The sequence below is a fragment of the Camelus ferus genome, chromosome 11 (assembly GCF_009834535.1).
Source record: "Camelus ferus isolate YT-003-E chromosome 11, BCGSAC_Cfer_1.0, whole genome shotgun sequence".
NCBI lineage: Eukaryota > Metazoa > Chordata > Mammalia > Artiodactyla > Camelidae > Camelus > Camelus ferus.
This window is the reverse complement of record NC_045706.1, coordinates 69814718-69841377: the sequence shown is the minus strand read 5'-3', so window position 1 is coordinate 69841377 and position 26660 is coordinate 69814718. Positions and strand designations below refer to the sequence as shown.

At 45.6% G+C, this 26660-nt stretch overlaps 1 protein-coding gene and 1 long non-coding RNA gene across 6 annotated transcripts in view; one reads left to right on the top strand and one right to left on the bottom strand.

The window, feature by feature from the left end:
* Positions 1-26660, top strand: part of TSNAX (translin associated factor X) — a 393490-nt gene that overhangs the window by 294516 nt on the left and 72314 nt on the right. For all 5 annotated transcript variants that reach the window (XM_032491816.1, XM_032491821.1, XM_032491819.1 and 2 more), the window contains one exon: positions 25122-25182. In XM_032491816.1, coding sequence (XP_032347707.1) covers positions 25122-25182 — 61 coding nt within the window. The remainder of the gene's footprint in view (positions 1-25121; positions 25183-26660) is intronic.
* On the bottom strand, positions 1736-25926 carry LOC116667261. Its single transcript, XR_004324089.1, has 3 exons — positions 25475-25926; positions 15224-15227; positions 1736-1747 (listed from the first exon to the last, which is right to left on the bottom strand). It is a non-coding gene; the product is annotated as an uncharacterized LOC116667261 (long non-coding RNA).

The window sequence follows — 26660 nt, the reverse complement described above, 5'->3', positions numbered from 1 at the left end:
GTCACCAGCTGTATCATCCTATCCCTGGGGGGAGACGTGTGTTCTAGTTACTGAGAAAGAAGGGACTCTTCAGCACAGATGGGCACCGAGGGGACACGGGAACTCAGGGCTGTTGCTCGCTGCAGCTGTTTGGCAGAAAGGATGCAGAATGATGTCATACGAGGCGCTGATGGCTTGAGAACTGAGCGCAGGAGATTGTAATCCTGACGCAAGTCTGGTTTCAGGGCTCCACTGCTGAGCAGAGGGCTGGACGGAGGACCGGAAACCACGTGGGTTTACTCTCAGTTTCCCACGAGCTGTTGTCACCTTTCTGCCCCTCACCTGACAAACTCAAGGCTGGGAAATGTCCTTCCCTTTCAGTCATTCCCCTTTTGATCCACCTCTGAATGTTGATTCCCAAACTAGACTATGCCTCAGAGACTCACTGTAGCTGAGCCCTGGGGGCATGTTTCATCCTGGGAGGAACCCCAGGAGATTGAGCTGGTTCTAGGTTGTGGAGCTGGACCATCCCTGGCTACTTTAAGGTGGTCCCGATTCCCTGGTGGTTTCTTGTGTGAAAGAAGCCGGAACCAGCCTGGACTCAAGATGTTCAGAGCCCTAGTTAGGAGATCTTTTTTTTTTTTTAAATTAATTATTTACTTAAAAAAACTTGAAGTCTAGTCGGTTAACAGTGTTGCATTAGTTGCGGGTGTACAGCACAGTTCAGTTATACATAGATACATTCCTTTTCATATTCTTTTTCATTATAAGCTATTACAAGGTATTGAATATAGTTCCCTGTGCTGTACAGTAGGACCTTGTTGTCTGTCAGGTTTTGTGAAGATTTTCTTTGTCGTTCCAGCTGTACAAGATCTTCTGTCCAAGTTTAGTAGATATTCTGTGAGAATTGTCCCACACGCAGATGTATTTTTGATGTACTCGTGGGAGAGGGTGAGCTCCGCCTCCTCCTGCTTCCCCGCCTTCAAGCCTCCTCCAGCCCTTGCTAGGAATGGCGCTAATGTTGGTGCAGGAGTGGGTGAGTCTGCCCGGCTCCTCCCTGTTGTGATGCGTTTGTGGGGATGTGGATCTACAGAAGCTGACTCAGGGATTTGCTTATGTCATGGTGCCCAGGAAAGGGCTTGCTTAGGAGCCTTTAACTTGACTCAGCAGTTCCTGGCGGGGTCAGTAAGTATTTGTTGATTCAGCGAGTGAGTGAATGAACCAAAGTAGGCTAATAAGTGTTTCCGGAGCAGTGGGATGTCTGTGCTGTTCTCACACACGTTAATCTACCTGTCCTACAGTTCAGTTTCAGCACTGACCTGTGAATTGCTCCTGGCTGTGGAGAGCCGGGCTGGACTGTTTGTACCACGTGCTTGTTGCTCAGTGCCGACACCTACTGGCCATGTCCTTAATTGCAAGCACGATGCCCATTAAATCAGTGGCGGTATCATGGCGTGTTATTCCATGAGAATGGTGCGCTCGGAGTTAACGCAGAGTGGTCGCCCTACCTAGGAAGGTGAAATCTTGCAAAATAACCTACTAAAATGACAGTGAGCCTCTTGTCCTCTCTTAGGGCTGCATAATTAGGTCCATCTGGTTAAATGGTCTGGATTCAATTTCTAATTCGGACAATAAGCGAACCCAGGACTAATTTTTTTCATTTTACATATTAGGAAGTGGATCCAAGGTTAGGGAATATGCCCGAGTTCATAGCAGGGGCTGGGGTTTGAGTCCCATTTTGTCTGACCTCAAAGTCTGTGCTCTTCCTCTGAGCCTCAGTGGCACCTCCTAACTCCAGGGGCACCATCCACATTGAGTTCGTGTGCACTGTGCTTCTGAAGTTGTGCAACATGCAACTGTCCTCTTTCTACCTCACCCCACGGACCCTTCAGGAGCTGATTCCGTATGTCTGCTCAGTATTCTAAATTCAGTGTGTGACCGAGGCTGTGAAATAATCCTAAAATGCATAATATATCCTGTACTAGATGTACTGAATATTTATCTAGTATTAATATACTATAATTAAAAACTTCTATTCTTCTTGAAGCCTGTGAAAAACCATACCATGTTTCTGATTCTCAACCCTGGAGAGCTCCAATCGAGTGGTAAAGCTCCTCTATAAATAAAGCTCAATTTATAGTGATATTAGAAAAATCCAAGGTCATAATATGTGAAATGGAGACCAATGTCCCTGTGCCACCCCAGCATCCCCATCATGATGATGTTGGTGTATCTGATGATAACGTCAATAGCAAGAAATGATACAAGTCATTAGGTACCATTTATTCCTGACAGCCACCCTTATGAGGGAAGTACAAGCATTGTCCTGATTTTCATGTGGAGACACTGATTCGTTTGCGCAAGTTGACTGAGCTGAGAAGTTGCTCAATTAATCCAGATTAGCCTGAGCTTGGAGACTTACTCTTAACCACTTCTACTGTACTGTCCTTCAATTATAAGAAGCAAAAACAAGTACTATAATACAAGTAATAGTATTGTAATTGGTACAAGAATTATAACAATAACCCTAAAAGGCAATCATCCAGTTCTCTAGTGTCACCTCTATAATGATTCTGGGAAAAGCATCTGTCCTTTGGAGTATGACCCATCAGCTGCATCTTCTTCAAACATTTATTCATATCCCTAGTTTGGTGACATTTCATGGTGTCTGATTTTTGTAAGGTTGATTTGTGAATTTCCAGAAAATTCTCCAAGCTCATTTTAACCTGGCTTCTTTTAAAATTAAATATGCATTGCATTAAGCATATTGTTTGGTGCTATAGACTGAATGTTTCTGCCCCCCTCCAATTCATATGTTAAATCTTAATGCCCAGTGTGGTGGCATTGGGGGGGGGGGTCCTTTGGGAGGTGATTAAGTCATGAGGGTGGAGCCCTTAGGAATGGAATTAGTGTCCTTATAAAAGAGACCCCAGAGAAGTCCCTTGCCCTTCCTACCATGTGAGGATACAGTGAACTGACCAGAAAGAGCTCTAATCAGACTCCAAGCCCAGTAGTACCTTGATCTTGGACTTCCCAGCCTCCAGAATGGTGAGAAATGCACAATTTCTGTTGTTTACAAACTACCCGGTGTACAGTGCTTTTGTTGTAGCTACCTGAATGGACTAAGACAGCGGGGTAGACCTGGTGTCCTACATTAAGTAGGGGTAGGTCCAGAAGTTGCGTACAGTCCGGAAGTTTGGGACAAAATGGAGCAGTTAGTTCCCGCACTGGCCAGAGTCATCTCCTCAACCGGGTCTCCCACTGTCCCCAGATCTGAGTGAGCTTGGGTCACTGAGCACCTCCCCTGGGACATGCATCACTGGACGAGCCGTCATTCACAGCCTCTAAGGCTCTGCTGGCAGACCCCCCCAAATTCTAGTTGTGACAGTGAGACTTGAGGAGGAGGCAGAAGGCAGGAAGCCGAGGTTAACCCACCTCTTCAGCCTTCAGCACAGCTGCCTCAGCCCATGGTGTTTCTGGAAGGAAGGGCAGGGGAAGGAGACAGCAAGGGAAGTGGGAGAGGGAGAGAAAGGAGGAGCAGAGGAAGAGAAACGGATGCGCTGCAGTAGCTCTGAGGGCCACCCAATCGCGGTCAGGCATACCCTCTGGTCTAGGGCCAGCATTTCCATCTGTCCCCTTCATCTCCTTTTTGTTTTAAGGGATTAGTTTTCCTCCTCAGTGTAGACCCATCGCCTGTCCACTATACTTGGGGAACCACGTTTTCTAAGAGTCCAAGACAGAGTGTCTGTGCTGGATCTGAATGGACACTGCATAGTACAGATAAACGAAAGAAAACGAGAATGATTTTTATTTTATTAAAACAATTTTTTAAATTAAAATATTTTATTTTTTATTGATGTATATCAACTTACAGTGTGTCAGTTTCTTGTGTACAGCATACTATTTCAGTCATACATATACATATATATTCATTTTCATGTTCTTTGCCATTATAGGTTACTACAAGATATTGAATATAGTTCCCTGTGCTGTATGGTAGAAATTTGTTTATCGGGAATTTTTTTTTTTAAGTAACAAATCCCAGTAGAAATATTAAACTTGTAAGGTGAAATCTTCTTAGTGGTATTTTTCTTAAATATACACTCCTTTGGAGTTGTAAGATGTGTATTTTATACATGGTCACTTAACCGGACAAAAACCAGTTAAATCAATTATTGTTAGGAGTCTTATGTGAATGATCTGTTTAATGAAATTACAGAAAATGGGTCATTCCTTATTTTGATCAGGTGGAAAAGGGTTTAATTTCACAATCAAAGCTGATATCTATCTCTGCGGAGGTGATTTGAAGTTTCCAGCAGGGAAGCGGGTGTCCAGACCTCCCCTGCTGGAAGGCAGGGCTGCCTCCTGGGAGGTGCACCTTCCACTGGAGGTGACTTAGAGAGGGGTTGGGTGAAACCGAGGAACGAATTTATCTCTGAGCCTCCTGCTCTTGTTTGAACAGCCTGCAGGGATTAACTTGTGGTTGGGTCTGAGCCAGAGAGATAAACGACGCGGCCACAGCCGTTGTGTGCTCACATTCAGAGGGAGCACTTGCCAAAATGGGACAAGGAAGGATTGTGGTAAAGAGAGTTCAGGATATCTTAATACAGCAGAATGATCCAGTCTGTTCTCTGGACTTTATGGGGAGCCCAGAGCTGAGCCTCAGGGCACCGTAGTGTATCCTGAGGGTTTAATAGCCAAGTGGCATCTATTAGGGGAAGCCCAATCACTTGGGAACAAAGATGAGTGGACCCTTCTTTTTTTTAAAAACACAGATTTATTTATTTTTCCAACCACCTCATGAAGGCAAGGGAAAGCAATCCACAAAAGGGTGGGGAGAAATCACTAAATTTTATTGTTCTCAAAATTCAGATCCTGGATTTTCCAAAGCAGGAAAGTTTAGATTGAAGGTTGGGAAGGTCTCCCAAATGCACCAGTTGTATTTCAGAGAATGTCATTTTACGAGGAAAACCGAAAAAACACCTTTCAAACACTGTGTGTCCCTGTGTAATCCTGGGGTTAACTGCTCTGCCTTATAAAGCCAGTTCAGTTGGTAGAGGGACATTTACCTTACGCAGGGGTTGTGTTCTAAAGGTAACACTTACGGCAAAAATGAATCACATTGAAAGTTGCCCTTGAAATCTCCTAAGATGCCCACGAAATAAAATATACAAGATTTTCTATATATAGGTGTGTGTGTGTATATATATATATGTCTTTTTCCTAATTTGAGTATGTATAAGGGTACAGTGCCCGACCTGTAATGGAATCTGCTTGCAAAATGTAATTTTCCAGTGTTTTTTGTGCATGAAACAGCCACATAGCACGCCTCGCTGAGTTCAGGGGACTTACCTGCAGCACCTTGAACCCAGCCCAGCCGCCCTCTACTCTGCTTCCGCCACACAGACTAGCTGCTTTCGTCCTGTCCACGATCTCCCAGCACCCATCCCACCCGGCCCCTGTTCTTAGTTCTGCCACCCCTCAGAGCAGCCCAGAGGGGACAGAGGTGGGAATGCCACGGAGGCCAGAACAATATGCTGTGTCCAGAAGACCAGTGACACATTCTGGGTACCGGGTGGTCACATGCGAGTGTGTTGGGTGGAGCTCGTCCCTAAGCCGCCCCTCCACCCACACCAGGAAGAGCAGTGACAACACTGCACTCTTCATTTTGAGAGAGGTTTTTTTTAAATGTTTTTATTGTTGGAGGGTAGATGGCAGAAAGAAAGGCAGGATGAAATGATACAGGTGGGAAACTGACCGGGCTGGGTTTACGAAAAGGCAGACAAACCTATCAAAATCGTCCACTGTCAAGGTGGCAACTACCCTGCTAGAGGCTGAGGCCACTTTCCTTAATGTCTCTGGATCTCAACACCTGTAATTAAGAATTAGCCCAGCAGGGAACTCTATCCAATGTCTTGTAATAAGCTATAATGGCAATGAATCAGAAAACAATGTAGGTATATGTATAACCAAATCACTTTGCTGTGTACCTGAAACCAACACAATATCATAAATCAGCTAGACTTCAACAAAGTTAAAAAAAAAAAAAAAGAATAAGCCCATAGGAGTTTCACCCACATTGTTTCTTGATATTTAAACAAAACAAATCTACTTTTGCAACCCTTAAGACGAACTTCTTAAAACCTCAGTGGGATCCTCGAGTGGTAACAGGGCCTTCCTATATTGTCTGTAAAATAGAAAATGTGGGTTTCCTAGTTTTTCTTTTTTATTTTGGCCAAAGGGGTCACCATCCAACTCACCTATTTATTTATCTGTTTATTTTTAATTTTTAAATTGAAGTGTAGTTAATTTACAATGTTGTGTTAATTTCTGGTGTACAGCAAAGTGATTCAGTTGTACATATATGTATGTATGTATATATAGATACATAAAAATATATTCTTTTTCGTTATTGGTTATTACAACATATCTAATATAGTTCCCTGTGCTGTACAGTAGGACCTTGTTGTTTATCTGTTTTATATATAGTAGTTTGTATCTGCTAATCCCAAACTCCCAATTTGTCCCTAACCTCCCCCCCTTCCCCTTTGGTAACAATGTTTATTTTCTATATCTGTGAGTCTGTTTCTGTTCTGTATCATTTTTTTTTAGATTCCACATATAAGTGATATACGATATTTGTCTTTCTCTGATTGACTTGCTTCACTTAGTATGATCACCTCTGGGTCTATCTGTGTTGCTGCAAATGGCAATATGTATACATACATATATATATCTTCTTCATTCATCTGTCGATGGACATTTAGGCAGCTTCCATGTCTTGGCTGTTGTAAATAGTGCTGCTGTGAACATTAGGGTGCATGTACCTCTTCAAACTAGAGTCTTCTCTGGATACATGCCCAGGAGTGGGATTGCTGGATCATATGGTAACTATTTTTATTTTTTTTTAAGGAATCTCCATACTGTTCTCCACAGTGGCTGCACCAGATTACATCCCCACCAGCAGTGCAGGAGGGCTCCCTTTTCTTCACACCCTCTCCAGCATTTACCATTTGTAGGCTTTTTGGTGATGGCCTTTCTGACCGTGTAAGACCGGTGTGAGGTGATACCTCATGGTAGTTTTGATTTGCATTTCTCTGATAATTAGCCATATTGGAGCCTCTTTTCATGTGCTTATTGGCCATCTGTATGGCTTCTCTGGAGAAATATCTATTTAGGTCTTCTGCCCATTTTTGAATTGGGCTGTTTGTTATTTTTTGTTATTGAGTTGTATGAACTGTTTGTATATTCTGGAAATCAAGCCAATGTCAGTTGCATCATTTGAAAATATCTTCTCCCAGTCCACAGGCTGCCTCTTCCTTTTGTTTATGGTTTCCTTCGCTGTGCAGAAACTTGTAAGTTTGATTAGATCCCATTTGTTTATTTTTGCTTTTATTTCTATTGCCTGGGGAGACTGACCTAGGAGACCATTGCTGTGATTTATGTCAGAGAATGTTTTGCCTATGTTTTCTTCTAGGAGATTTATGGTGTCTTGTCTTATGTTTAAGCCTTTAAGCCATTGTGAGTTTATTTTTGTGTGTGGTGGGAGGGAGTGTTCTTAGTTCACTGATTTCCACGCAGCTGTCCAGCTTTCCCAGCACCACTTGCTGAAGAGACTGCCTTTTCTTCATTGTATGTTCTTGCCTCCTTCGTTGAAGATTGATTGGCCGTAGGTGTGCAACTCACGTATTTATAACGTGGCCCCGTGATAAGGAGGAACTGCTCACTTATCTCTGCGTCCGATGACAGAAAGAGTGTCAGAAAAGGCACTGCCATCCCTCAGCCACACGGCGATGTGAGAGGAAAATTACACTTTAATCTGCAGTCTAACAGATTCTGCCTTGCATGAAGCCGGCATCCCGCTTTATGACAGAGCTGAGTTAGTTACGTCTGACTCACAGGGAAAGTGCATTTTATGATCTTGTCAGAAGAAATGGTTTCACTGGGATCATTTTAAGCCAATCATTTTATACCTACCTTCTCCTAACTGTTTGGGATGTTAACTTATTAACCATTCTCATGTCAAGCTTGATGCATTTTAAATACTTAAAACAAATACCAGGAGGCTGTGGGGATTGGAGAATGGATTTTCTGTCAGCATTTAGTGCTTTCCCATATCGGGAGGATCAATTTCAGCGGATCTAGTGAAAAAGGGCTCCCTCCTCGCTTCCTCCGCACACAAACCTTTCATTTTGTCCCATGGAGGGACAGTGTGCACGTGGGGTGAAAGTCATGCTGATTATTTTAAAACCAGACTCATGTCTGTTTGACTGATGAGGTCCTGGTACCCAGCCAGCGAGACATCACTGAAACCTCGTCCCCTCCTCGCAGCTCGGCCACCGCATCCTAGGTGGAGCCGGATGGATGGATGGCAGGGCGGGGAAGCTTTGAGGGGCTGGGGCACCGCAGCTTGGTAGAAAGCAATGTAAAGAGCAATTTCTGCGCGCGCGCGTGTGCGTGTGCGTGTGCGTGTGCGTGTGCGTGTGTGTGTGTGTGTGAAGGCAGCTGTAGATCACCAATTATGCTTTTATTGCAAAACCCAGGTGACGCTTTCCAACCCTCTGGGTCGCATCTAGTCCTACTGACCCTTGGAGACACTTCGTCCTTTATTTGCCTCTATAGACCCTGCCCTTCTGGGGCCCTACTACTTCTCTGACCATATTCCATCTCTGTGACCATTGCTACCTCCTCCTTCTCTGCCCGTCTTTTTAAGGTTTTGTTCCTTGGGATTCTGTCCCCAGTCACGTTTTCTTTTCATGCTGCATGGCTGGCATGTCAGGTAGAATAACAGCCCCCAAAGAAATTATGAATGAGAAGTATTGCCAGCCATGTCAGTAAACCAAGGATGCTGTGGCCATCAAGTCATCAGCCGCTACCGCTACCCCCGGCAGGGAGTAGAGGGAACTCAGGATGCAGACAAAAAGGCTGCCTGGCCTTGGCAGCCACCCCCAGTGGTGCTCCCTGAGGGAACTCAGGATGGGAAAGAAGAGGACACTGGCCCTAAATAGCCAGGTGCATCTCAAAGGAATGATTTCAGCGAGCCCAGACTCTTGCACCTTCCCGTACACAGAAAGGTGCTAAGTTCCTTAACTTGAGATGCCTGGTTTTCTTTAACTAATGGTAATCTTTTGATGTTCCAACCACCTGGTCTTTGTTGCAAAAATTCATGTATCCTGGCTTCTCCCTTGCCACTTTGGAGCATTCCCTCAGAGAGATCTGAGAGGCTGTCATCCTGGGCTTAAGTCCTCAGAGATGTCTGCCAAATAAAACATGACTCTCAACTTTTAGGTTGTGCATTTTATTTCATTCGACAGTGTCCACTCCCTAGTCCAAAGGGACTTTGCAGACATGATTAAGGTTAAGGGCCTTGATGTGGAGAAGGTGTCCTGGGTTATAAAGGAGGGGCCCAGTCTAATCCTAAGAGCCTGTAAAAGCAGAGGACTTTCTCAGGCTGGGAGCAGAGGGGAGAGGAGGCAGAAGGGGAGTCGGAGAGACCTGGGACGTGAAGGGGCTGGACGTGGGATTGCTGGCGGTGGAGACGGAGGGAGGGGCCGTGAGCCAGGGAATCTGGGCAGCTTCTAGAAGCTGAGAACCACTCCTGGCTGAATCCCTACCCACCACCTCGCTGGATTCCTTCCCCTCATGACCACCTTCTCTTGAGCACCTCTACTTGGGTATGTTAAGGACACACCCAGCTCCATACACTAAAGAGGGAATGCACTTTCTCTCCTCCCAAATCTTTCTTTTTTGAGGGTTCTGCCAATTGACCAAGCCAGAAGCCTGGCATCAGGCTGGTCCTTCCCTCTGCTTTGACTTTTTTTGTGTAGTGTCACTTCTTTGTTGGACTGTCACTGCCTCAAGGAGGTCTCCCCGGACCACCCTGTTTACAATAGCGGCCCTCGGCCACTACACATGGGGTCCTTTTTCACTTCGCAGCTGCTGGTGTATTATACTTACTGCTTTGCATCTCTCTCTCCCCACTTGGAACGTAAGCTCCACGTATGTTTTATTTTATTCATTCTACTTAAGCCATAACCTAATAGTTCCCAAATACCAGGCACGACTTTAAGCATTTTAAAAAAAAATCCACTTATTTGACACTCTTTTTTTCAGTGTTGTGTGTCTAGCTTCTGGAATAGTGCCCAGCTCATAGTCGCTGCTCGCTATACAGTAGTTGAGTGAATGAAAGAATGAATGAATTCAACTGAACACTAAATGCAGTCAATTCTATTTTCTTAATATTTTTGGTATCAACCCACCTTTATCCGTCTCACAAGCCTCCTGCATCCCAGCAGCAGTATTTAATTGACCCTCTTACGTCCAATCCCATTCTCCTCTACAATCTTCTCTGTATATTGTAGGGAGATTATTCTCAGGGACAAGAAGCCTGGCCACATCATGCTCCTTGGTAGACCTTTGAATGACCCTTCTTCACATGCTTTCTTTTTTTTAAATTAATTATTTTATTTTATTTTGTTGGGGGGAGGTAATTAGATTTATTTATTTACTTTTTTAATGAGGGACTGCGGATTGAACCCAGGACCTCGTGCATGCTAGGCACATGCTCTGCTCCTGAGCTGTCCCCTCCCCCTCCCCCGACATACTTTCCTCATCCTCATTTCTCACCACTCCCTCTTACCCTCCTCCCCTGCCTGACACTTTTATCTTCAGTTGGCCTCAGTGTTCAGTGTCCCAAATAGGCTCCTTCTCCCTTGACTTCCAAGCCTTTGCATATGGCTCCTTGCCCCTCTCACTCCTTGCTACCTGCCCTATTTCTACTTGGCTGTTTCCCTCCCCATGACACCCCCCAGCCTCCACCCATCTCCACCGTGGGAAGTGCCTGTCTTCTGCTCACCAGCTAGTCCATCCTGGCCTCTCTCCGTGTGTTGTAAAGACCTCTTTACCTGTGCCGTGCCCTGGGGAGTTTACAAGGTTCTTGAGGCAGTGGGCTGGAAAGCAGGGTCTCCTCCATCACCTAGCACACCAGCTGGCACCCAGCAGGGGCTCAGTGAATTCCTGTGAGCCAGTGAATTGGCTTTTGGAAGCTAGGTGAGCCCAGGCCAGGCGCTCTCACCAGCCGAAGGGACACTGGTTCTGCCAGGATTGATTTGCAGGTGCAATTGTATGTGTAAATGCATTTTCACTGTTCTGCCTTAGGACCCAATTTTTGAAAATTAGATTTTAAATGTCCCCTCCTCCTCACTCGCATCTCAGGCTTCAAGACAGTTAGCACATAATTTAAAATGAAAGGCGTAGAAAATTGGACTCATTTCATTTACTCTGCTTGAAATCCGTGTTAACGGCTATTTTTAAACTCTCGTGGATCTTGTGCTCTTTCGGGTGTGTTGGGGGGGCAGGATGGAGGGCGCTTGTACGCTGTTAGAGATGTTTTAGCACTTTGTTTTTAATGCTTTCAGTTTTCACATTAGCATGACCCCAAATACAATGACCAGAGTCGAAGACTGAACATCAGAGTCAGCCTCAACACTGGCAGGGGGTTGTAACCAGGCAGGACCCTATTGTCATCGGTGACCATCTGACATCTGTAATGGTGCTTGTAACTGCTTAACTGTATGATGGTTTAAAGGGTTTTTCTCAGGCTCTTGCTGACCAGGGTTGGGCTGTAGAGGAGGGAGGCCTGAGTGGCCCACTCAGCCTCCCTGTGGTGTGGGTGCTGTGTGCAGGGATCAATCTCAGTGCCCTGCTCCTGACCCCAACACCTCAGAAATGGCTGTTGGGTGTTTTGTGCACCTTGTTGTTCATAACTCACCCCAACTGTGCTTGTCTGCCATTGTTTTTGGACCCTTGTGGTTTCCTTGTATCCTGTTGTTTGAGGTCCCAGGCCTCAGCCTGCTTAAAAGGCTAAAAGTGTTTACCAATCTGACTTTAAACTGCACAAGTTTTTCTATAGAGCTCTTTTCCACAGACCCCCTTCCTATGCATCCTTTGTTCTAGGTACAAGAATAATAAGAGAGTCCCAAATCCAGAGGTGAACTTCATACGCAGCAGAAGGAAGGGTACCACTGCATCTGCAAAAAACAAGAACAACTTTGCAACAATTTGTTACCCTGTAGCGATCTCTATGGAAACTAGCTCCGCCCCTGGAACTCTTGTACTCTTACTATAAAACCCCCTGCCTTCTCTCCCCAGCAGGCTCACAGTCTTAGAGGCAGTAGCACACTGTGCCTCCTTTGCCTGGCAAAGAAAGAAAGCTGCCTTTTCTGCTTCATCCAAAATTCTGTCCTCGAGTCTCAATTTGGTCAGTGGGGTATGGAGGCCGTGTTTCAGCAGTAAGGTCAGAGCCCCCGGCTTACAGACACGGCTTTCACAGCATCCTTGTGAATGGGGCAGGGGTTCCTCTTCATCCACAGTCTTGAGTCCCTGCTCTCAGGTTAGGAGTTGGCACAAAGCCTTCCGATCTCACATATATTTCTGCCTCCTCGAGCTGCTCTGCACACCTGGAGTGTGAGTTTGAGCTTCCTCACAGCTGGGCAGCGCTGAGTGTTGACACTGAGGTTGAGCGTCTAAGGCGCCAGTGGCCCCTAATGCCTGGCACCCAGCTGGCTTCTGGGCTTTCCCCACGGGTGCCAAATGCCCACTGCCTGTGCTCATAACCAGGATGCTTCCCCAGGTGCCCTCCTCAGCTTTATGAAAACAGCGGAACTCGGCAGCAAGGCCAGGAAAATGAAATCAGACACACTTTGTAATAGAGCTAATAAATAATCTAACTACCGCACACACATAAGGAGAACCCACTTTGGCTTGCTGTCTTCCTGAAAGTTGAATTCTAATGGGAGGGACAAAAAAATAGAAACAGAAAACAACAGCCACATATCAGTGAACCCATAAATAAAATAATTACAAGATGCTACAAGGCCTACGGAGGCAACAGTCAAGGATCGGGGGGAAATAATCAAGTGACAAGCAGCCAATGACTGCAGGGGAAGCATCCTCTAAGGGGGTGACATTTAGGTTGAGGCCGAAAGGATAGGATACCCTCCTGTGGTGGGTGGCAGGGGAGGCGTGCCAGGCGAGGATGGAGAAAAAGCCTGGTGTGTCTGTGTGTCGAAGATGAAGCCAGATCAGGGCCGAGGTGATGAGAGGACCACATGCATACAGGGAGACCAGGGGGCCGATCCGCAGTGTCTGCAGGCGTTGAGGAGGGTTTGGGTTTTGTTCCAAGGACAAAGGGAAGCCAAGGCTGAGTGTTAGACAGATTTTCATGGGTTCTCTCTCCAATGAGAAGGGTGGTGTGAAAAGGGGAAGTTGGAGCCCAGCTGTGCACCTGGAGGAGGGAGCTCTCGAAGTCTCCATGAGACTTCTGCATTCAGCTTCTGTGTCTCCCAGCTCTGCTGCATGGAAATGGCAAATCCAGGAGCCAGATGTGCCAAACCTTGATTTAGGACACTGTGTTGGGGTCATCAGGGGCACAGCCAGGGTGAACCTTCTCAGCTGCCAACTCACTCCCCCTGTGCTGAGCCCCCAACACGAGGGGGCTCCATCCCTGACTGTTCCCCCCAGGAAGGCGCCATCTGGGTGCCTCCTAACACGCGTCGTCGTAGGCTGGGCTGTGAAAGATCAGGGGTGATGCTCCCTGTCAGCTGTCTCAATAAGGCTGAAGTTCAGCTCTTTCACAACGTTGTGTTTGGAGCTGATCAGGCTTGTCTCTTCCATTCCCTTTGTCGGGTATAGAATTTGCTGCAAATGCGGGAGAGAGAAGGCTCATCACGAACACCCGTGGGGCTGGGCAGCGATGCAGCACGAAGCCCACACACGGTGTATCTGGGTGTTTAAAGTTGTGTATCAGTCTGGTAGGTGGCTAAGTGCGGCATGTCCTGTTGTCCTAACTTGAGGCTTAAATTGTAGGCTTTATTATTATGTGGAGGCCAGCAGGTCAGACCACGGCTGTAAAGCACTGTATGAAGTCACTTACATGTGGAATCTGAAAGAACGAGACAGATGAACTTATTTACAAAACAGACAGACTCACAGACGTAGAAAACAAGCTTGTGGTTACCGGGGGCGGGGAGGGGGCGTGGAAGGATAAATTGGGAATTTGGGATTTGCAGATACTAAGTACTATATATGTAATAGATAAACAGCAGGGTCCTACTGTAGAGCACAGGGAACTATATTTAATACCTTATAATAGCCTGTAATGAAAAAGAATATGAAAAGGAATGTATGTATGTATAACTGAATCACTGTGCTGTGCACCAGCAATTAACACAACATTGTAAACTGACAATCATTCAATTAAACAAATGAGAACAAACAAACAAAAAAACCTTAAAAAATAATAAAAGAGAGTTTGGACTCACAGACATAGAAAACAAACTTATGTTTACCAACGGGGAAAGGGTGAGGTGGGTGGTGGAGGGATAAATTAGGAGTCTTGGATTTGCAGATACAAACTATTATTTGCAAAAATAGATAAACAACAAGGTCCTGCTATATAGCACAGGGAACTATATATAATATCTTGTAATAGCATATAATGAAAAAGAAAATGAAAAGGAATATATATATCTTTATATATCTGAATCACTGTGCTGTACACTGGAAACTAACACAACATTGTAAGCTGACTATACTGCAATTAAAAAAAATTAAAAGAGAGTTTGTTACTTGCCATTCCTGAGAGAAGGGGACACACTGCACTATGCAGGGCCACCAGAGGAAGCACCGGGGTTGGTCAGGAGGCAGAGGGAGCGGGGAAACAGGCACCAGCCTTTACTGCAGTTTCTGGGGGAAGGAACGGGAGAGGCAGAGTCAGAAGGCTCGGGACTGGCTGGTTTGAATCATTTCAGGGCTCCAGGGTGTAGGACTGTCCCTAGTTGTCTGGTGCCCAGCCCTGGGCGATTAGGGCAGGGGGATCGTGGCCTGGAGAAGAAGACCCAGAGAGGAGGTGGCTGGGGATGTAGGCTCTGGATTGGTGGGTTTTCAGATGAAAGGTTAGTTCTCAGATGAGTGTGTTCTCTAGGAGCCAGCCATCCCCGGGGGGGGGGGGGGCAGTCCCTCCAGGGTCAGCAAAGCCCAGATGTCAGAGCACCCTAAAATATGGAAAATAAAAAACATGGTGAACACAGCTGACAACTAATGGCTCCTTAATGGCTAGGAGCGCAGGTATGAGTTTAGAATTCTTGGATCCTCTGGGTTCTGTGCTGGAAGGGAGAAGTGACGGAGAATTGGCCCCAGCCCCCAGCCTCCCCCTGCCCTCAACGGCTGCCTCTCTTCTTTACACATCTCTGTCATCCCTCACCATGAGCGCCTCACCATGAGTGCCATCCAGGCTGTTTTCCTATAAGATTTTTTATTGCCTGGTCCTTTCACCCCTGGAGTGTGTTTGTCTCAAGGAAGCCGGCAGGCATAGATTCCTACTTTTCGTCTGTTAATTTTATAAACAGTATTTGTTTTGTCGCTCAGGCATTGCCCATCCGTCCAATGATGAAAGAGAGGGCAGGCACACTGTTTGGCATTTTGCCTCTGATAAAACGTGGTCTGTAAGCAGGAGGTGTCCAGTCCTGTGTGGCCCGGTCATGGGGCCACAGTGGGGCGATGGCAGGAGGGGATGTAGGCAGTGTGTGTGTGTGTGTGTTGGGGGGGTGTCACTAGTGGTGGAAGGAATCTCACAGCCAACTGAAAACCCACGTCTTCTGTAAAAGGCTTGTGAAATAAGGCAGTGAAAAAACTGTAGCTAGTGCCTTCCCAAAGTGCATAGAGAAGATTCATCAATCTAATCATTGCATTTTACCGTGTCTGGGAACCCAGGAGCATCTTGTTGGGTAGAAAAGCAGAAAACACTTTGAGGAGGGTATTCCAGGCAGAGGAAACAGTAGGAGCAAAGGTGCAAGTCTGAGGCACTATACTGGCCCAGGTGACCTCCCCGGAGGTGGCGGTAGGGTGCTGGGAGGGGCCTCGGGAGCTGTGCAGACGCCCTCCTTCCCTTCTTTGCTGACCTCTGAGTGTTGCTTCATCCCCCTCCTGTGACTGAACCAGGCTTGCGGGCAGGTCCAGCCCTCATTCTCCAGCGTGGACACTGGAGAGGGAAGGACCTTCAGTTAGCTCAGCTTTGGAAACTTAGAGGCAGTGAGCCTGATTGGATGCATGTCCCCTCAAGTGGAGGACAGACTCTGCCAAGAAGGTGGTGAGGGCTCGGACCTGCTGGCAGAGGGCTGGGATGAGGAGGAATAGCCCCCAAAGGGAAAGGTGTCTGGTAGGAGTCCCTCTGCCGGAGGAGGTGAACCTGGGTGCCATGCACTACCTGTCAGTAAGCAGAGGAGTCGATGTGAAACCCTCCCCTCCCCTTCCCAAGTGCCACCCTGCCAGAATCCCCTGGGTGCCAGTTACTTCCCTAGGTGGTCCAGGAGGGCGCCTCCAATACAGGAGACATCATGTGTCGTTGGGGATCTGCTCAGCATAACACGGTTGCCCTTCCCAACCCTGGAGCACATTCTGACTTGTCCTGCCAGCCTTCCAAGGGCAATAGCTCAGACAGATCGTCAGACGCAGGATGCTTTTCTGTCAAATAGAGAGATTCCAGTTTCAAACCTTCAAGAGATTTAAAGTCTCTGCTTCAGAGGGAAAAGTACATTCTTTTGTTCTGTGAAATACAGAATTTCCATCCGTGAAATTCTTGTATCATGTTCCCTAACAATTGGGCAGCGGTATTGCATATTTGAAAAAAAAAAACCACCATACACTTTGGAATGAAAGCAAATGCAGCTTTATTATTTTTTTTAATATATTCTTTGAATAAACTTCCTTCAGCCTCAGTCTCCTTATCCTCAAAAGGGATTTAGAGAGGGACTGTGCGAATTAAGCCAGATAATGCACGCAAGTGAGAGGCTCATGCCCGAAGCTCGTGTGCGCTTCCTTTCCTTAGCTTAAGAAGATCAAGTGTGGATTTGGGCTCTAAAAAATTTGTTTGAATATAATCGTGTTCCACTTTCAAAATAAAGTCCCCAATTCCATTCCTTGTCTGCCTTTTGAAAAGAATGCGTGTGGGGTGTGTGTGTGTTTGTGGGAAGCAGGGAGAAGGAATCAAAGAACCAGGGTGTGTGTTCATGAGTGTACATGACCAGGCAAGACTAAATTGAGAGTTAGGGATTAGCAGACACACACTACTGTATATAAAAGAGATAAACAACAAGGGCCTACTGTACAGCCCAGGGGACTATATTCAATAGCTTGCAATAACCTATTATGAAAAAGAATATATGTATAACCAAATCACTATGCTGTACACCAGAAATTAACACAACATTGTAAATCAACTATACTTCAATTTAAAAAATAAAGATTTGAAGCAACTTAAAAAATGTGGTAAATGGATCTCCAGGTCACAGTGCTTTCAAGGATGCACACTAGACGGCAAGACAGCAAACCCGAGCCCTGCTCTCAGCTGGGCGAGCTGGGGGGAGTGAGTGGGGGGCTCGTGGCAGGAGAGGGCACGTGCGTGGGGGTCTGTGGAGGGACGATGCTCGGAACCTATGGTGTTAGCTTTCTTGCGATCTGCTTTCCATACCACGCACGCTTGGTTTTCTCTCTGTCGTTGAATAGTGCTGATTTATTAGGCTGTGGGCTTCAAGGGCACACAGCGTGTAGGAGCAGGTCCGAGCTGCGAAAGTGAGAATGACGGTATCAGATGACACCAATTAACTGGTGACAAGCACAGCAGGTGAAGTTGGAGCTGGGGCTTTATCTGCTACGGAGCATAAGCACTCGCTGTGTATGTAAAGTTTTTAAACCTGGGGGAGCATACCTACTCATCCTCCTCCATTTCCTCCTGCCCACTGTCTCTTCCTATCTAAGCCGACATGGTTTCTACAGACGTGACTTTCCAAGTCCCTGAGATGCGCTCTGGGTTCGAGGGCGACAGGGCAGGGCTTCTCACTGCGCAGATGCAGCCATCACCCAGGGCGAAACAGTGGAAGTAGATGCTTCAAAATCAACACAGCTCAGAGCAATTGGTTTTACTTTCTTCACGGACACCTGAATCGTATTATGATGCTCCAGTTCTGAGAACCTGGATCAAGGAGCGACTCCCTCCGTCCACTTCCGAGTGTAGTTGGCACAGGGGTGATGGTAGCTCGGAGCCTGGGGTTTGGGACCTGCCCATCTCCTCTACCCACCTTGTCTTCTTTTGGCGTGGGCTGTGGGGTCGTGCTCTCCACTGACTGATCATGATGTAAAACTCCAGGAAAAGTGATTCAGAAATTATTGGGAAGGGAAAATGGGATATGGCATTAAATGCCTGATATTCTAAAACACAGATCTTATTTTATGTGCAACTGCTGTTTTGGATTATGCACGCCTCCTCTGGCTTCAGCCAGCATGGAAAACCCTTTAAGATCTCAACTTCAGTCACTTCCTCTGGGAGTCATTTTCCACCCCCTCAAGCTGGATGGAATCGCCTCCCATGGTCCTCCCCGGGTGAATGCTGCTGTAAGTTTCTATCGTTGGACCGAACTGGAGGCTTTTATTAGCCATCTGTTTGTGTGACTATCTTTGTCACCAAAGTGGGTTTTTTCCAGGCTCAGGGCAGCGTCACACTCCTCTCTGCAGCCCCGGTGCCTAACGCACCACCTGCCACATGGCAGGCGTTTCAGACACATTAGATGGTTGTACGAATAAGAGGCAGATAAACTCCGGAGATAAGCCTTGTCTTTGTCAGCACCGATTAATTCTGTAGGTCCCACATCTGACCGTTTTTCTTTTCTCTGCAAATCTCTTCTCCACATCAGAGGGAGTGAGAGAATGAACAAGAACACGTTGAATGATGAGGTCTTGCTGATGAGAAGTGAATCCATTGCTCACCTAGGGAAGATGTGTTTCTCTGGTTCCAACCGTTAGAGAATTTGCAGTGACTAGTCTGAAGCCTAGGGCAGATTATGTCCTGTTGAACTCAGGAGCCCTCTCTTGGGAGTTCTGTGGAAATGACCACCAGGCGTAGTGATGGCAGAAAAATGCTGTAAACAAATCTATAGGGGAAAATATAAATGTTTCTGTAAAACTACATGAATTTGACATCTTATTATTGGGAGGCATGACCCAACATGAATGTGAACCTTGGAAAATTATTCATCATTTTCTCATTGCAAACTACTTTGAAATCACCTTGGCCTATTATATTTATATATATATATATATACACACACACACACACACACACACATACATACATATATATATATACACACATATATATTTATTGACATAAATATAGATATAGATGTGTATATATGGTGTATATATACATATATACAATATATACATACATATTACACAATGGTAATGTATTTTATGCTGATATGTTAGCAGAATTCTTCCCTACACTTTACATATAATTTGATTTCCATTTGTGGATGGCTGTTCCTTATAATTGCCAGTGTTCTCTGTAATGCTGACTTTTTTACAGCAGTCTTTGGCCCCTCCTGAATTTACTCTGTCTTTGAACACCTGCTTTCATTTTGCCGGTGGCTGAAATTCCCCATGCGTTTATTCAATGCGCACGTCCTAGCCCCTCTTACATCATTTAGGATGGAGGTTGTGTTCTGTAACTGCGGGCTCTGGGATTGTCCCTCACCAGCTGTGTGACTCGGATCCTTGCTGCCCGCGTGTTTCTTTAACTGTAAAAAGGGGTGGTGGTGGTGACGATAGAGCCATTTCATAGGTACTGTCGTGGTTTTGCCTTTAGAACAAGGCGTTTTGGATGGTACCTGACACCGAGGAATTGCTGAGTAGAATGTTAACTAAATTGATGTTGCTGCAGGAAAATGGGACAGAAGAGGATGGTCACGTCCCAGGTCTCTGGTGAGTCCCTGGGATGCACCCCATCAAGGGAGGCTCCTTGGATGCGAGTAGGAAAGAATTCAAAAGTGAGCCCTAGTAATGTGAAAGTAGCTTTATTCAGAGAGGTACACACTCCATAGACACAGTGCAGGCTGTCTCAGAAGGCCAGAGAGGTGGCCCCAGGGAGAGGATGGTTAGTTCTTATAGGCTGGGAAGGTTCATATGCTAATGAGTGGGAGGATTATTTGAACTATTTTGAGGCAGGGGTGGGGGTTTCTAGGAATTGGGCCACCACCCATTTTTGACCTTTAATAGTCAGCCTGGGCGCTGTCATGGTGGCTGTGGGTGAGTCATTTGGCAGCTAATGTATTACAGTGAACCTATAATGAGGCTTAAAGTCTGCTGGAAATCAAATCTCCCACCATCTTGGGCTGAGTTGGTTTTAACCAGTTTATGTCGTATCCTCAATGGCTGTGTCATTCTTTTAATGGTTGTGCCCTGCCCACTTCCCTCCTATCTCAAAGTCATTATCTGGGTATCAAGAATTTCTGTATGTTGGGTTTCCAGTGTGACAGTCAAGATCACTTTGGTATCAGCAGGTGTTCAGGCTGATATTTCCATCTTCAGTAAAATTTGAGTTGCATAGCACCTCCTATACCAGATTCTGCCAGCTCTCAAGGTCACACAATTGTATTCCATCCCACTTATGATAGAAGTTCAACTGCAAGTCCATTTTTCTAAGTGGTTGTCCTCCCTGGATCTTTGTCAGTACTACCTTACTACTTCATCTCCGTGTGTGATTTAATTACCCAAATAAACAGAAGTCCTTTCATCAACTCAAGCAGAAGAATAATACTTAAGATGTTCAAAAGTTTCTCAGAATTCTAAAATTTCTCCTTTGTCTTTGACATCTTCCTTCTTAATCTTGTCTAAATCAGTCCTTGAATAATGATCTTTGAAATCCAGTGACTTGGTTTTGTATAACAAGGTCAGGTCTCACTTGGTACTTATGTCATTTTAGAAAACTTCAATAAAATGGCTAATGTTAGACAAAATTTGTGATTGATGCCAAACTGATGAGATCTTCTTGGCTTCCATTTTCAAATGTAAGATCACATTGAAATGGTCTCATGACGCTGTCCTTATTAATTGAGGGTGATGGGGCTGAAGTTCTTCAGAACCACCTCTTCATTCAATCTGTTGGTGAGTCTGCCTGGGTGTCACTCATTACCTGTACTATTATTATGACAAACACTGCTGTCCTTTTATGATGCAAATAAAGGATGTAATGCGGTGAGACCTAGTTAGATCTGCTTGCTCTTGACATTCTCCTGCCTTCCTTGTTTACACTGAAAATGGATGTTACTGGGTAGCTTGGTAATTTGTTTTCATTAGACTCACAGGAACATTTGTGGGTTATTGGTTATGATGAAGATTTATGGAAAAGGTTTCTGTGTGCTCCAGGGAGAAATCAATCCTGGTGCCTGGCCCCACAGAGCTCTCTGTGCCCATCGAAGCCATGTCTCTTCTGTACTTAAATAGTGCCTAATATAATGTCTTGCATGAAGTAGGACCCAGGTTAAATTCCTGTAACAGATTTGTGTGTGTGCCATGCACTCTTATAAATGTTTTTGTAGATTTACCGCGTTTAATTATCAATCAGTTTTTGTTTAATTGGATTCATAAAACTGGTCATATGAAGTTCATTCTGATATTTTGGCCCAATTCTGGATAGCAGATTCCCTCAGCATGCGGGGAGGTGGGGAAATATCCTGCCTTTCCCCCATCAGGATGGCTGGTGAGCCCTGGTCTCCTTGTTCCTTTCATATTCAGCTTCCCTTAGCATCATCCTTGGTTCTTGGAACCTTGCCTCACCCTCACTACCATGCTCTTGGCCCCTGCTCTAGGATGTTGGGAAAAGGAAGGAAAAGGAGGGAGGGTGAGAAGGGAAGAAAAGATGAGCTCTATTCTCAATTGGTGTGTCTGTGGACACATCATTCAGGAAGTTAGAAGCCTAGACTCCCTGTCTACAGTCCTGGAAGGCTGTGAGTCCACCTGTGAATGTGTGTGCATAGCTGGCCTGGGAGACGGGCCAGGATCCAGTGAAGACAATCAACGCTGCATCTTCTGCTGGTCACAGCCTCCAGGCCAGTGGAAAAGCACGTGCAACTGCCTGGATGTTCCTGTGTAGGTCCCGAGTGTCCCTGACTGGAGTTTCCAATGCTTAGATGAGTCAAGCATTCAGCATTTGATGTCTCAGTAGAATCATTCCTAGGAGATACCTCTGGATTGTTTTAAACTTGAGAGTGTGGCTCACTTTTCCACAAGGGCAGTGCTGTGAGTATTTGTCGCTTGGATGAAAAGTACTATCACATCAGAAACTAGAATCTTAGAACCACAAGCTTCTTAAGCTGCTCTCACTCCCAGAAGGGTGTCATCTCATCACATTGCTTCAACTGCCAGTGTCTTCCAACTATCCACCTGCATTCCAGACCCTTTCTAGACTCATCTATCCAACTTCATACTTGGCACCCCACAGATGTCTAATAAACCTGAATTTGTCATATCCCAAATTGGACTCTTTTTTTTTTTTAAAGTTTCTCAAGTGCTTTTATACCTCCCAACTTTATGGAGGTATAATTGAAAAGTGATACTGTAAGATCGTTAAAGTGAGTAACATGATGTTTCATGTACATTGTGAAAGAATTTCCCCTCATCAGGTTAATTAGCACATCCATCACCGCCCATGGTTACCTTTGTTTTTTCTTTGATGAGAACATGTAAGTTCTACTTTCTTTGCAAATTTCAATCCAAAATTGAACCCCAAACCGGTTTCACCCGCTATCTTCCCATCTCAGTTGATGGCAACTCTATTTTTATTTCGGTGGCTCAGGGCAAAAACCTTCTTAGTCAGTCATTTTTTTTTTTTTTAAGTATTTGTACTGTTTCTTTTTTCTTTTCTTTTTTTTTTTTTTGTAGTGTTTGTACTGTGTTTCTTTTTTTTTTTTTTAATTGTAGTCTAATCAGTTTACAATGTTGCATCGGTTCCTGGTGTACAGCATCATGTTCCAGTTATACAGATAGTCATTCTTGACTTATCTCTTTTTCACACATCCAAATCCAAGTCCAGCAGGAACTCCTGTTGTCTCTATCTTTAAAATATATCTAAAATCTGCTCTTATCACCAGCTCCTGCTGACACCCTGGTCTCAGTCCCCATCACCTTGTCCTGGATGATGGCACTAACCTCCCTGTATCTCTCTGATTCTCAAGTGTCCTCCTGCAGGCTCTTCTCAGCACAGCAGCCATCAGCCGATTTGTTGCCTTTCTTAGGTAGTATTTTCCCGTTTCAGTCAGAACACTCAAAATCCTGACATAGCTTTCCAGTTGCTACAGCTGTGTAACAAATCACCCACAATCGTTTATTACTTGCACAAACTCTGTGAGGCAGGAATTTAGACCGGAAGCAGCAGGGATGACCTGTCTTCCATTCCACGATGTCCAGGTCCCTCTGACTGCAAGGCTCAGATCTTCTGAAAGCTCAGCCCCTCACATGTCTGGTGGTTGATTTGGGCTGTAGGCTGAGACCTGTGCCCTGGCCATCAGCTGGAACAGCTACACGAAGGCTCTGTGGGAGGCTAGGGCTTCCTCACAGCGTGGCGGCTGGGCTCCCAGGAGGAAGAGCAGGTCAGAAGCTGGACCCCAGCCTCAGAAGTTCTGCAGCATCCTTCTTTCCTGTCATACTCCGTTGGTTGGAATAGTCTTAGCTTGTCTAGATTCAAGGGGAGGGAAATATATTTCCCTGCTTGATGGAGAGTGATCAAATTCTGGAAGAGAGGGTGGGACTGGAAATATCACTGTGGCCATGTTTGGAAATACAGTCTGCTACGGTGACCTACACGACCGGACCTGGGCTGTTTCTCTGGCCTCATCACTTCTCCCCGGAGAGCATTCTGCTCCAGCCACACATTGCTGGAGCCCTCAGGCTCTGCCCTGGGTGGCACTTCTGCTGCCCTGCTCTTCCCAGCCTGCCTGCATACATGCTCCCTGCACCAGCTTCGTGCTTTTACTGAAATGTCACTTTCTCACTGAAGCCTGCTCTGATCACTCTGCAAACTCACTCCCCTCCCCTCCTCTTGCTTTATAAAACTTACTGCCCTCCCGCTGTCAATGGAACTTTATGTTTCCTCTTTATTTCCCACCCCTACCGGAATGAAGCACTACGTAGGCAGGAATCTTTATTGATTCTGTTCACTGGCTTATACTCAAGGCTTAGAATATGTATTCAGGGCACATAAATATGGACAGGATTGAAATGGAGCATCGCTGGTTGGGGTATTCCAAATGTGCAGTCCTCGCTCTGGATGAGCCAGTGAGATGTCCACTTTCTGGACCCACATCACCATGACAATCCCCACAGTGGTGCACTCCCTGGTACATGGGAGGAACTGAAACTAAATACTGAACTAGTTTCTCTGGAGAAAAAACTTAACACAACTTAACTCTTAGGTTCAGCCAACCCAGATCAATAAGAGAAGGGACCAACTGGAACAGTTCCTTTCATTGTGTGAATTTCTGTCTTAACGGTTATCAATGAATGAACCAGAACTTTTGTTTTGATTTCTCTTGAAAGATTTGGTTTCTTTATGAGAAATTTCAAGGTACTTTTTCCAGTACAGCTCCTGTCCCTCACTCCAACACAGACATGTTGACCAAAGGGTATCAGAACTTGCCTAAAATGTACCATTTTTTTTTTATTAATAAAGTGCCTCTTTGACCCACTGAACCATAACAGCCATCTATTCCTTCAGTGCTTGGTGGTTACAAGGCACTGAGTTTATCTCTACGAGGTAGGCAATCTCACAGCTTTGGGAGCCGAGTGGTGAGTGTCTGCTTACTGGCTGGATCGGGTTTCTGTTTGTTTTGCAACTGAAGGGTCTGTCGTCCTCAGTGACCACTGGTGAGGGTCTCTGGTTCATCCATAGGATGGGACTGTCCCTTTCTCTAGTTCCCTTTCCCAAATTCTACAGCCAGGCTGTTGGCTACCAGGTGGGAAAGGTGAGGGGCCAGACACCGAATGAGCTGCCTTTGAAAGTACCAAGCTTGCTTAATGCTTGGAGCAAGGCATGACACTCCTGCCTTCCTGGCTCTGACTCCTTTCACCGCATCCTTCCACCGCATCCTTCCAGGCAGCCCCTCCCATGGATTCAAGTGTTTTCCAAACATAGGGTGTTATCATTGTTAGTGACTTGACCACGATCCTTTGGTCTGGGGCTTTTAGTTGAGCAGTTCTGACTTCCGTCCAATCTTTGATGATGGTTGCATCAACGCTGGATTTTTGTTTTGCAGAAACGAGCGTGAAGGAGAGCGCTACGAAGTACATGGAGGTGCTGGAGGACAAACTGTGCAGGTAGGGATGATGATGCCGTCATGACAGACTCCAGGGCATGTCTGGATTCCTTATGACAACAGGATTTAGTGAAAGCGGAGGAAAAGGGTAGCCAATGTCTGTAATAAATCAACAAAGAACAACACAGAAAAGGAGTCCTTTGACTCCTGTAACGGAAGAAGTGGGTACCATACAAACCCCTCCCGATGCTTTTTTCTTCTTATAAAAAGTAACTGGATGAAGATGTTGAAAAGTGTCTGTGGGAGATCACAGGATAGTTTTCATGTTTCAGAAGAAGACTTTTCCCGGGTACGTTCAATTCAGAATTCATGCCTTGGTCTGATTTTCTGTTCCTTTAAATGTCTGCAATGGGGCTTCTGGATTTTGACCCAGTTTATACATGTTTTGGAACAATAGAAAAAAGCACATCTTAGGTTCTGTTTTGAATCCTGAATCAAAACCAGCATGAAAATTCTTGGTTGCCTTTTTTTTTAAAAAAACCCAATTAGGAATTCAGATTTGAGAAACATTAGCGATGCTGCAGCATGTCAAGATGTTTCTGGTTTTTGTGGCTGTGTACTCAGGAAAATAAATCCCAGCCACTGGATCTGCTCCTAATTAGGGGAACAAGACGAGAATGTGGTACGTGCTTCCTTCCCTGGGAGTCAGTCGGCTTTCTGGAAAATGTTTCGCTACTATTTTGAAAATTGTTAAGTAACTCTTTAAATAGGCTATGCCTTAAACCTTTGTCTGCTCGTAGAATGCCGTTGGCTCAGATACTGCTTCTCCCTTAAGAGATGCTGAGAGGGGCTGCCTTACTGAGCTCTGCTCCTCCGGGCAAGTAGGGTACTGCAGGATGGATTCTGATGATTGGAAAGCAAGTTCTCCTAACCACTGGCTGGCATTTCCCTGCCTCCCATGCCCCAGATGTGGGGAGGCAGCCAGTGGAGAGTATGGGGTAAGAGGGTGTGTAGGTAAGAGGCATCCTCCGAAGGAAGATCTCTCATCCTGAGACAGTAGGACACCCACCTGGGTCAGGTGCACTGCCTTGAATCCAGCATCCTCCTCTCCCATGTATTCTGCCGAGGCAGGTTTCTGCAGATCCCTTTTGAACTTAACCCCGGTTACCATTTGTTTTTTAGCCAAAAGCCCCAGACACACCGTATGTCCCATTAGGTTACTGGACAGCAGGTTGAAGTTGGAAGACTTGGGCATAGGTAGAGAGACGCCCATCTAAATGGCAGCTCTGTGGACCTACTGGAGGAGGCACTCTTCCTTCAGTTTTGTAGATAAAGAAAATGCAGGTGAATGTTTACCTGAGGGTAGGCAGCTGATACGTGGTAGAGCTGCAATTAAAAAAATTTTTTTTATTAAAGTGTAGTTGATTTCAATGTGAGTTTCAGGTGTACAGCAACACCATTCAGTTATACATACATATACATACATGTTTTTTCTTTTCAGATTCTTTTCCATTATAGGTTATTACAAGAAATTGAATA